General features: G+C 43.5%; 1 protein-coding gene across 3 annotated transcripts in view; it reads left to right on the top strand.

The window, feature by feature from the left end:
* ADGRB3 (adhesion G protein-coupled receptor B3) overlaps positions 1-12,980 on the top strand; it is a 705,027-nt gene that overhangs the window by 256,825 nt on the left and 435,222 nt on the right. For all 3 annotated transcript variants that reach the window (XM_038748665.1, XM_038748662.1, XM_038748664.1), the window contains exon 6: positions 2,069-2,233. In XM_038748665.1, coding sequence (XP_038604593.1) covers positions 2,069-2,233 — 165 coding nt within the window. The remainder of the gene's footprint in view (positions 1-2,068; positions 2,234-12,980) is intronic.

Genomic DNA, 12,980 nt, shown 5'->3' with positions numbered 1-12,980 from the left:
CTAGTTCTGTTCCTTTTTCTCACTGCTGTCCTGGAGTGCTTTGAGAACACTAATGTCCCATCAAATCCTTTCGGGATTGGAAATCTGCTTGTGTATAAATTTACTAATAGCATTTGCCTTCTGTTGACAAAGTCAGAGGGAGGGAAAAGAAAATAAGCTATGCCAGGGCATTAATAACATATTTCAATCCTTGTTGTTCCCAACTTGTTAGCAGTTAATTTACAAAATCCAAAATCCAAAATAACACATCAGGTAAAGATTTGACACAATAGAGAATCAGATAAGGGTTTCTGTGAACCCACTGTGGGGTAGGGACTGTCTCTATATGTTGCCAACTTATACTTCCCAAGCGCTTAGTACAGTGCTCTGCACACAGTAAGCGCTCAATAAATATGATTGATGATGACACACTTTCCAGACAGCAGGGTCAATCCTAGGCAAGCAACAGACATTCCCTAGAGTTCAACCAAAGGCATCAAAATGACCTTTAATTGATATATTCAGATTAAAACAAACAGAGGTAGCTACAAATATTTCATTAATTCAAAATTAGGCCAATTGAATTTCTCCTATCAAGAACCTTGGCCCTCACCCATGTAAAGACAGTTGGTAGCTTCAGCTGATCCTTTCCCCTGTGTAACTGACCTTTGGTCAATAAACACTTAAGAAATTCACTATTAGATCAATTCTTATAAATAGAGTTTAGCATATGTTATCCATTCATTCATTTAATCATCTTTATTGAATGCTTACTGTGTGCAGAACACTGTACTAAATGCTTGGAAGAGTACAATACAACAATCAAAAGACATATTCCCTGCCCTCAACGAGCTTACAGTCTAGAGAGCTGGGGTGAGATAGACATTAATATAAATAAATATATCACAGATATGTACATGAGTGCTTTGGGGCTGGGAGGGAGGAAGAACAGAGTGGGCAGGTCAGGGCAACATGGAAAGGAGTGGGAGAATGTGGAAGGGGGTCTTTAGCCAGGGAAGGCCTCTTGGAGGAGATGTGCCTTCAATAAGGCTTTGAAGCAGGGGAGAGCAATTTTCTGTCGAATTTGAGGAGAGAGGACATTCCAGGCCAGAGGCAGGATGTGGGCCAAGTGTCAGCGGCAAGACAAGCTAGATCAAGGCACAGTGAGAAGGTTGGCATTAGAGGAGCAAAGTGTGGGAGAATAGTGAGGTGAGGTAGGAGGGGGCAAGGTGATTAATGTTGTGAAGGTGGGACCAACAGGATTTTGAGATGGATTTAATATATGGATTTTCATTATTATTATTATTATATTTTTAAGCACTTACTATGTGCCAGACACCGTACTAAGCGCTGGGGTGGGTACAAACACTGGGGTGGATACAAGTCCCTCTCCCACATGGCTCATAGTCTCAATCCCCATTTTACAGATAAGGTAATTGAGGAATAGAGAAACGAAGTGACCTGTCCAAGGTTACACAGCAGACAAATGGCAGAGCTGGGATTAGAAGCCATGACCTTCTGACTCCAAGGCCTGTGCTCTATCTCCAACACAATCCTGCTTCATGAATGAGAGAGAATAGTCAAGGTTAATGCCCAGAGAATGGGTCTGTGAAACAGGAAGGATGGTGGTGCCATGTACAGTGATGGGAAAATCATGGGAAGGACAGTGTTTGGGTGAGACTACATGGAGTTCTGTTTTTATCATGTTCATCTTAGACTTTTAGACTGTGAGCCCACTATCGGGTAGGGACTGTCTCTATGTGATGCCAATTTGTACTTCCCAAGCGCTTAGTACAGTGCTCTGCACATAGTAAGCGCTCAATAAATACGATTGATTGATTGATTGATTGATCTTAGGGTGAAGGAAGGGCATCCAAGGAGAGAGGTTATGAAGTTATGTTATGAGGTTCGACATTTTTGGAAAAGGTACCAGTGAAATGGAATGTGTTCAACAGTTTTTCAAATGATTTATTTATATATGCTACAAATAATGATGTTTAATATAGTCTTAGGATTTTTTTCTTAACTTTGTTTTTACTCAACTTTACCTGAGTGCTTTAGTTGTTAAAGTCCCTTTACTTTATTACAGTACATGGAGTTTGGGAGGAATGGTCACCTTGGAGTTTGTGTTCATTTACATGTGGGAGAGGCCAAAGAACCAGGACAAGGTCATGCATACCTCCTCAGTATGGGGGAAGACCATGCGAAGGACCTGAAACACACCATAAACCTTGCAATATTGCTCTTTGCCCAGGTGAGCTCATGAAGAAATTGGTTGTGCTTTGTGCTATTGTATTTATTTTGCATATAAGGCCTTGCAATATGCTTAGGGAATGTGGTGAGAATGTATTCAGCACTCTGAATTGTAATAATTGTCACTCTGATGCTCAATCAATCAATCATATTTATTGAGCACTTACTGTGTGCAGAGCACTGTACTAAGTGCTTGGGAAGTACAAGTTGGCAACATATAGAGACAGTCCCTACCCAACAGTGGGCTCACAGTCTAGAAGGGGGAGATGCTCAGTTGAATTTTAATGTACTTACTGGTGACTTCTAGTAATATGTTCTCTGCTTGTTTAATTCAAATGTAAGTTGATCAGGAATGATCGTTTGTTGGAAGAATGTTACATTATTATGATGCTGTATTTCAGTGGTTTCTACTAGGATTTTCTCAAAGGATGCATCTAAATGCAAGAAACAGTTTGGCCACAAATGTATTTGCATGTGTATTACTCATAATTGCCATGTACCTATGTAGGCTGTGCAGTGTTCAGAAATGTTCAAGTTAAAACTGTATTACCACTGTTTTTGAAGATAACATTTTTGATGTCTTGCCTAGTCTGCCTCTTTTTTGCCCCAAATGAACTAGAATCATTACAGAGAAAGTAATATGGGAGACCAGTAACAGGAAGAAGATAAAGGAGAGATAGTGAAAGCCCTCAAAAATGTCTTCTGGAACAGTATCAAGGAAACCATTTATTTGATGAGCGTTGGGTATGTCCACAGAAGCCTGTATCTCCTGAATTGCCTCATGATTTCTAGGGACATTTTTAACCCTCTATCTGGGCTCAGCCCTCGTCTTACTCTGAGTTCTATGCTTATCCTTGATGTCTTAAGTTGTTCGACTACTGCTCCTGAACACCCTTCTACATTTCCTTGCAGAAAAGTTAATGACAATTACTGAAAAACTAACGGGAGACAGTAAATCAGAGGCAGATAATCGTGGATTTCTCCTCCTCCTACTATTAATAATAATTGTGGTATTAAGTGCTGACTTTTTGCCAAGCACTGTACTAAGCACTGGGGTATATACAAGATAATTGGGTTGGACCCAATCCCTGTCTCCCATGAGGCTCACAGTCTTCATCCCCATTCTACAGATGAGGAAACTGAGGCACAGAGAAGTGAAGTGACATGCTCAAGGCCACACAAGAGACAAATGGTAGAGCTGGGATTAGAACCCAGGTCTTCTGACTCCCAGGCGAGTGATCATTGTGCTAGGCCATGCTCCTCTTCAATCATATTGTACCTACCCCAGCGTTTAGTACAGGGTGCGGCATAAACAAATACCACCATTGTTATTATCTTCCTAGCCTTCTCTTTTAGTGTCTTTTAAGACTCACTTTGAGATCACCAGTACAGTGCTCAGCACGCAATAATCAATCGATCGTATTCACTGAGCCCTAACTGTGCATGGCACACTGTACTAAGTGCTTTTAAGTACTCAAAAGATACTGCTGATGGAACCCAGGAAGGCAGGAGGCATTGACTATCCCAAACTGTCCCGTCTCTTTTCCGTCATCCCCTGCAAGAGTCGCTTCTGAGCGTAGGAGAGGATGAATCTGAGTGGGCAACCCCCAGGGTCCCAAGAAAAGGACACGAAAGAGGTAGAAGGTGTGGCAATGAAAAACGGGGGTGGCCACTCAGTCCAACAGGATTACCGCCGCACTGAATGGTTGCTTCCAGATGGGACGAAACGATGGGGGGAGATGAAGATAATAATAATAATGATGGCATTTGTTCTAAGCGCTGGAGCAGTCACAAGGTGATCAGGTTGTCCCACGCGGGGCCCACATTCCTCATCCCCATTTTCCAGATGAAGAACACTGAGGCCCAGTGAAGTCAGGTGACTTGCCCAAGGTCACACAGCAGACATGCGGTGGAGTCGTGATGAGAACCCATGACCTCTGACTCCTAAACCCGTGGTCTTTCCACTGACCCACGCTGCTTCTCAATATAATAATAATGTTGGTATTTGTTAAGCACATACTATGTGCCAAGCACTGTTCTAAGCGCTGGGGCAGACACAAGGTACCAGGTTGTCCCACATGAGGCTCACAGCGCTCATCCCCATCTTACAGATGAGGCCACTGAGGCCCAGAAAAGTTAAGTGACTTGCTGAAGGTCACCCAGCTGACAAGTGGCAGGGCTGGGACTAGAACCCACAACCTCTGGCTCCCCAGCCCGGGCTCTTTCCATTGAGCTACGCTGCTAAGTCGCAACTGCTGGCTAAGTCCCGGGACACCTGCTGGGCAGCAAGTGTTGCAGAAGAGGCTGCCTTTTTTTTTTTTTAATGGCATTTATTAAGTGCTTACTATGTGCAGAGCACTGTTCTAAGCGCTGGGGAATTTACAAGATGATCAGGTTGTCCCACGTGGGGCTCACAGTCTTCATCCCCATTTTACAGATGAGGGAACTGAGGCCCAGAGAAGTTAAGTGACTTGCCCAAAGTCACACAGCTGACAAGTGGTGGAGCCAGGATTTGAACCCATGACCTCTGACTCCAAAGCCCGGGCTTTTTCCACTGAGCCACGCTGCCTTGTTGGTGGGTGACAAGAAATGCGGTCAGGGCTCGGGGAGGGCACGGCAGGTCAGGTTTGAGGGGTTCTCGGGGTGGGAGTCCCCATGCAGATGCCATGCTGGAGGGTCAGTCACCTGGGCTATTTCAAACCTCAGTTGTCGTCCAAGCCCAGTGGACGGTGCCCCTGCCGTCACTGGGCTGGGGATTCCAGATGGGCATGATGGCTTTAGTCATTCATTCAATCATATTTATTGAGTGCTTATTGTGTGCAGAGCACTGGACTGAGCACTTGGAAAGTACAAATCGGTAATATATAGATGGTCCCTACCCAACAACCGGCTCACAGTCTTAACCCCCCTTTACAGATGAGGGAACGGAGGCACAGAGAATAATAATAATAATGATGAAGGCATTTATTAAGTGCTTATTATATGCAAAGCACTGTTCTAAATGCTGGGGAGGTTACAAGGTGATCAGGTTGTTCCAGGGGGGCTCAGAGTCTTAATCCCCATTTTGCAGATGAGGTAACTGAGGCACAGAGAAATTAAGTGGCTTGCCCAAGGTCACACAGCTTACAAGTGGCACAGTTGGCATTTGAACCCATGACCTCTGACTCCTAAGCCCGGGCTTTTTGCACTGAACCACGCTGTACAGAGCACTGGACTAAGCACTTGGGAATTACAAATCAGCAACATATAGAGACGCTCCCTACCCGACAATGGGTTCACAGTCTAGAAGGGGGAGACAGACAAAAACAAAACAAGTAGACAGGTGTCGATATTAACAAAATAAATAGAATTATAGCTATGTGCACATCATCAAAAAAATAAATAGAGAAGCAGCATCGCACAGTGGATAAAGCATGGAACTGGGAGTCAGGAGGTCATGGGTCCTAATCCCGGCTCCGCCACTTTTTTTTTTGTTAGCATTTATTAAGCGCTTACTATGTGCAAAGCACTGTTCCAAGCGCTGGGGAGGTTAACAAGGTGATCAGGTTGTCCCACGGGGGGCTCACAGTCTTCATCCCCAGTTTACAGATGAGGTAACTGAGGCCCAGAGAAGTGAAGTGACTTGCCCAAAGTCACACAGCTGATAAGTGGCGGAGTCGGGATTTGAACCCATGACTTCTGACTCCCAAGCCCGGGCTCTTTCCACTGAGCCACGCTGTCTCCCCCAAGTCTCTCACTTGTCCGCTGTGTGAACCTGGGCAAGTCGCCCAACTTCCCTGGGCATCAGTTATCTCATCTGCAAAATGGGGATTAGGTTGTGAGCCCATGTGGGACAGGGACTGTGTCCAACCTGATTAGGTTGTATCTATCCCAGCGCTCAAAACAGCGCTTGATGCATAGTAAGTGCTTAACAAATATCACAATAATAATAATAATAATAATTATTATTATTATTATTATTATTATTATTATTACCAGAAGCTTGGCGAAGGAGGGGGTGGAGCGGTGGGAAGGATCGTGATCTAGTGGACAGTGCAGGGGCCTGGGATCCAGAGGACCTGGGTTCCAATCCCAGCTCTGCCACTTTTCATTCATTCATTCATTCAATAGTATTAAGTGCTTATTTTGTGCAGAGCACTGTTCTAAGCGCTGCGTGGCTTAGTGGAAAGAGCCCGGCTTGGGAGTCAAATGTTGTGGTTTCATTCATTCATTCATTCAATCATATTTATTGAGCGCTTACTGTGTGCAGAGCACTGTACTAAGCACTTGGGAAGTACAAGTTGGCGACATATAGAGACGGTCCCTACCCAACAACGGGCTCACAGTCTAGAAGGTTCCAATCCCGGCTCTGCCAATTGTCAGCTGTGTGACTTTGGGCAAGTCACTCAACTTCAAGTTGAGTGTTAAGCACTTGTTAAGCGCTTAACAAATACCAAATAAGCGCTTAAAAAATGCCATCATCATTATTATTACCCCATCTACCCGAAGTCACTCAACTTTTCTGTGCCTCAGTTACATCATCTGGAAAAGGGGGATGAAGACTGTGAGCCCCATGTGGGACAACATGATTACCTTGTATCTCCCCCAGCATTTAGAACAGTGCTTGGCACATAGTAAGCACTTAACAAATACCAAATAGGTGCTTAATAAATGCCATCATCATTATTATTATTATTACCCCAGCGCTTAGAATAGTGCTTGGCACATAGTAAGCACTTAACAAATCCATTATCATCATCAATTGTATTTATTGAGCACTTACTGTGTGCAGAGCACTGTACTAAGCGCTTACGTTATTATTATTAATGCCTGACACTTAGTAGGTGCTTGATAAATACCATCGAAAGACTGTTGGAGCTAAGAAGTTCCAGTCCTGCCCCTCTGAGGGGCAGGAAAAGGAGGACAGGGTGTCACCCCGTCTCTTTGGCTGCGGGGGAGAGGGCTCTTTCCCTCTCTTCCGCGTTGCTTAGTAACAGAGAAGCAGCGTGGCTTAGTGAAAAGAGCTCGGACATGGGAGTCATAGGTCGTGGGTTCCAATTCCTGCTCTGTCACTTGTCAGCTGTGAGACTCTGGGCGAGTCACTTCACTTCTCTGTGCCTCAGTGACCTCATCTGGAAAATGGGGGTCAAAACTGTGAGCCCCAAGTGGGACCACCTGGTGACCATGTATCTATTTCAGTGCTTAGAACGGTGCTAGTCACATAGTAAGCGCTTGTAGAGAAGCAGCGTCGCTCAGTGACAAGAGCCCGGTCTTGGGAGTCAGTGGTCATGGGTTCTAATCCCGGCTCTTCCACTTGTCAGCTGTGTGACTTTAGGCAAGTCACTTCACTTCTCTGTGCCTCGGTGACCTCATCTGTCAAATGGGGATGAAGGCCGTGAGACCCACGTGGGACAAACTGATCACCTTGTATCTATTTCAGTACTTAGAACAGTGCTTTGCACATAGTAAGCACTTAATAAATGCCATCATTATTATTATCATTATTATTATTATTATTATTATTATTCCCTGGGCCTCAGTTGCCTCATCTGCAAAATAGGGATGAAGACTGTGAGCCCCATGTAGGACAAACCGATGACCATGCATCTACCCCAGCGCTTAGAACAGTGCTTGGCACACGTGGCTCACTGGAAAGAGCCTGGGCTTTGGGGTCAGGGGTTCAAATCCCTGCTTCGCCGCTTGTCAGCTGCATGACCCTGGGTAAGTCACCCAACTTCTCCATGCCTCAGTTCCCTCATCTGTAAAATGGGGCTCAAGACTGCGAGCCCCCTGAGGAACAACCCGATCATGCTGTAACCTCCCCAGCGCTTAGAACGGTTCTTTGCACATAGGAAGTGCTTAATAAATGCCATCATTATTATTATTATTAAGTAAGCACTTAACAGATGGCATTGTTATTCTTATTAACAGATACGATCAGTAACCTGCCCCCTCTCGGGATCAGTCTGGGGTGGCAGAGGCGCGGGTTTCCCCTGCCCACCGCCCCCTGGGCCCCTTCCTCCGGGGTGCAATCACCAGGGCCGGGCGTGCTCCGGCCGGGCTCCGGGTCCTCACGTGGGGCTCTGCTCCTCTCTGCTGGCCCAGCTGGGAGCCCATCATGTGCATCTAGCTTTAATTCTATTTGTTCTGACGACTTTGACACCTGTCTACATGTTTTGTTTTGTTGTCTGTCTCCCCCTTTTGACTGTGAGCCCATTGTTGGGTAGGGACCGTCTCTATATGTTGCCAACTTGTACTTCCCAAGTGCTTAGTACAGTGCTCTGCACACAGTAAGCGCTCAATAAATATAATTGAATGAATGAATATGCATATAATAATAATATAATAATAATAGTGATAACTTCTCTGTGATTCAGTTCTGTCATCTGTAAAATGGGGATTAAGACTGTGAGCCCCATGTGGGACAACCTGATTTACCTTTTATCTCCCCCAGCATTTAGAACAGTGCTTGGCACATAGTAAGTGCTTAACAAATACCATCATCATCATTTTTACAGTTGGTACACTCCATACTCTGTCCCTGAGTCTCCAAAAGTAATCAAGTTTTTTCAATTTGATTAAAGAGCCACCTAAATGGCTGGTTTTGTTATGGCATTCAGCAGTGACTTACTCATGGAAATCTTGGTTATTGATGTGTTTTAACTCAGACTCCCTGGTTCGTGATCACTTTCCTTCACAGCTTTAGTCAGTTCACCTTTCTTCTTCAATATAGTGTTTGTGGTGGCATCTTTGAAGTTCTGCAATATTTTCTCAATGATCCATATACTGAGGGAAAGCTCATGCAGATATCTGCCTTCTTTGCATGTAGATTTCTGTACAAATGCCAAGATCCTCAGGCAAATGGCTTTTCCATTTTTCATGGTTTTGACAGCAGTGATCACTTCCTCAAAAGTGGGGCTACTGCAGATACATTTCCACATTCTAGCCTATTTCCATTGCTTTTGAGTGCTGCCTCAAAAAGCGGATAGGATGTTCAGGCACTCTGTGTAGTATTCTTGGCATAATAATGATAATAATAATGATGGCATTTGTTAAGTGCTTACTATGTGCAAAGCACTGTTCTAAGCACTGGGGAGGTTATAAGGTGATCAGGTTGTCCCATGGGGGGCTCACAGTCTTAATCCCCATTTTACAGATGAGGTAAGTGAGGCACAGAGAAGTTAAGTGACTTGCCCAAAGTCACATAGCTGACAATTGGCGGAGCCAGGATTTGAACCCATGAAATCTGACTCCAAAGACTGTGCTCTTTCCACTTAGCCACGCTGCTTCTCCTGCATCTATGCAGGAGTCCCTCTTTATCTGTAATGAGGGTGGTATGTCACTGCCATAGGAACTAGACATGAACAATGACAGACAATGACAATGACAATGACATAGATGACAACTTTTATATCTGGAAAGACTCGTTTGAGTGATCATACCTAGTGTATGTAACATGGGAGAACACTCTAAGCCAACACAGTGGATGTAGTGAGCAGAGAAGGAAGCGACTCACATTACTTCTGCCCCGACCCTTAGATGGGCTCACGGATATTGTTGGGGATGAAATGATGAGGTCCAAAGAGCGGACCAGGTGCTCATGTCTCTGGGTCTCCACTCCCACCTTCTTTCTCCCTCTGTCTCTCTCACAGGCACAGATACTTGCAATTTTTTACACTAGAGTTTGTGTACAGGAGTCCTGGATCCCTTGGTCTATTGGTCTTTCAGCGCAGAAGGGCCCTCTACCAGGGGAAAAGGACTGCAGTGGACCCAAGCAATAACTCAACATTATTCAAATATCAAATTTCACATGCTACCATCATTGTTCGCAGACAGGGAATAGGAGGATAAGTGAATCAGCTCTTCCTCTTCTAGCTTACTTGGTTTATTTCATACTATAACCCAGTGTGCACACTTCGTTGTTCTAACACCAACCTTTTCGGTGTACTCAATCCCATCTATCTCACCTCCAACCCCTCAACAATGTCCTCTCTCTGGCCTGGAACTCCCACCCCTTTTCATACCATTTTTGCCACCTTCAAATCACTACTGAAATCACATGTTCTTCCCCCTACAAAGCTCTCATTTCCTTAACTCCCTCTTCCTCTTTTCCACCTGTGCAGTTGGATCTGTTCCCTTTATGTACTTGATATTCATTTTGCCCTTAGCCCCGCAGCACGTTTGCACATATTTGTAATTCATTTTAGTGTCTGTCTGCTCCCTTCTAGACTCTAAGTTCCTTGTGTGCAGAGAAGATATATACCAATTCTGTTTTATTTTAAATTCCCAAGTGCTTAGTACAATGTTCTGCACAGAGTAAACACCCAATAGATACCATTTATTGAATGAGTTGAAGAGTCGATTAAGTTGCATGGAGGCCTAACAAGTGGTGGATCCATATCTCCAGACTACCAGTTATGCCTTTGATGGTGAATAAAAGTTCTTAGTTTGATGGAGGTTACTGATTCCCTGGATATTGTCTACTTTGGACCTCCACCATTGGTCATGTAACTTTCTAAGCTGGATCTTCTAGACTGTGAGCCCATTGTTGGGTAGGCACCATCTCTATATGTTGCCAACTTGTACTTCCCAAGCGCTTAGTACAGTGCTCTGCACACAGTAAGTACTCAATAAATGCAATTGAATGAATGAATGAATTTGTTCATTCTGTTGCAAGTATCTGCAGACCTGTACTGTATTGGAGTCATGGAACACTCAAGTGTTATTGTTGCATTTCCTTTGTTGTTTTAAGTAGTTTTAAATGAGTTATTTTCATCAAATTTGTTTTGATGTTTCCCTGTGGTACTTAGTAGTCAGTGCCTCTGAGAAGTGTTTATTCTAGCATCATACTGACTTTCTTAATAGCATTATATTGCTGAGTCATCATTATCTTGGGGTGATTATGGTTCCTTCCTCTTTTTCTTCTGTTTCTTACCTAACTAGTCTTTATATGTTCATTTTTCATCCATAAATGTTAGGACCTATTGAATTCCATCTTATTTTCATAAATCCACTTTTCAAAATTATTAGGTTATTTTTAATTGCATTAAACAAAAAATCATTCTCTATCATTGACTTTTCTATGTCCATAAGGTGGTACAGTTTCTAATAAACCGTCACTTAAAAATGATAACAATAATGATGGTATTTGTTAAGTGCTTACTATGTGTTAAGCACTGTTCTAAGCACTGGGTAGATACAAGTTAATCAAGTTTGTCACAGTCCCTGTCCCATATGGGGCTCACAAGCTTACTTAACCCCCATTTTTCAAATGAGGTAACTGAGGCCCAGAGAAGTGAAGTGACTTGCCCAATGTCACACAGCAAACAAGTGGTGAAACTGAGATTAGATGCAAGGGCCTTCTAACTCCCAGGCCTGTGCTCTAACTACTAGGCTATGCTACTTCTCTAAAATAAAACTTACTCATTTTACTTGTACATAGCTATTCTATTTATTTTATTTTGTTAATATGTTTTGTTTTGTTCTCTGTCTCCCTCTTCTAGACTGTGAGCCCACTGTTGGGTAGGGACCGTCTCTATATGTTGCCAACTTGTAGTTCCCTAGCGCTTAGTACAGTGCTCTGCACACAGTAAGTGCTCAATAAATACGACTGATTGATTGATTGATTGCAGGGCAGAGAAAGGCAGGCAGTGGAAAAATAAGGAAAGGGGAAAAGTTAGGATAGGAAATGATCGACTCTGGTTTAAAAAAGTCATTTTTTTTTTTTTAACCACACATTTTCTGAAGCAGTTGTAGGGACACCAGATAGGTTTTATGAGCTCTTTTGATCAACAATTTATGTAAAGTTGAGCTTCACTGTTTTCATTATATGATTGATTCTTCAATATTTTGAAGGATTTGCAAGCTAATATAGCTAAAAGTCTTTGGGACAGAAATAGGTATATAATAACTGGAAAAAAGTGTTGAATTTGCTCAATTAGAATTTATCCACTAATAAATTTTCATGCTTTCCAAACTTGAAGTGAACTCAACGCATTATTATGATAAAATTTTTCCCTTGTTTTAAGGGAAGATGGGTTCCTTCTGTGATTTGACATTTGTGACTGGATAGGTGTCTCTCTGTGTTACTTGCTAGGCAGTGTCTCTGAAAAATGTCTATTCCCCCACATGCCATGTGCAGTGGTGGTGAGTACTTTTTCTGAATAGACACACTTTCTGGTCCCTGTTTTAGAGGAGGGAACGGGGTGGGCTGGCTGTCCCAAGCTACTGGAGATACTGCCTCATGTGTAGCACTAACTTAACACCATATCTAAACTCCTGGTAGTGGTGTGCCTAGGTTCAAAAGGCCCACGATAGCTTAGGTTACCTAAGGAATTCTGACTAATGAGAGCTCTTTGCCAATGAAGGAACATGTCCCAAGCAACTGGCACAAGTGTGCTACTTTGACTTGAGTTGGCCCTGTTTCTTCCTTCAAGATTTTCCTTGGGAGGAATGGGCCATTTACTGAAACCTCCCAAACGCCAGTCGTCTCGTGTGTGATATTTTCAAAAGAGGAAGCCATCCTATTTTTGTTTGCTGCTCCTGGAATGCCTAGGACGTGGGGCAGGATATTATGAGTCTAGTGTCACTCTAGGCAGCCAGCTATACTGAAGCTCTTGAAGGGACTGGACATCCCATCTGGGCCCCAAGAGGCTCTCTGTGCCTTGGAAAACTCACTGTAGCTGTTCAGGTATTTTCAAATGGAATTAATTGTTTCCTTTAAATATAAAGTGACCCTTGTAAACACAGGTTAAGCAACTAAACTAAAA

Source organism: Tachyglossus aculeatus, chromosome 1 (assembly GCF_015852505.1).
Source record: "Tachyglossus aculeatus isolate mTacAcu1 chromosome 1, mTacAcu1.pri, whole genome shotgun sequence".
NCBI classification, from domain to species: Eukaryota; Metazoa; Chordata; class Mammalia; order Monotremata; family Tachyglossidae; genus Tachyglossus; species Tachyglossus aculeatus.
The sequence above is the reverse complement of the archived record's forward strand: the minus strand, read 5'-3'. Positions and strand labels throughout refer to the sequence as shown.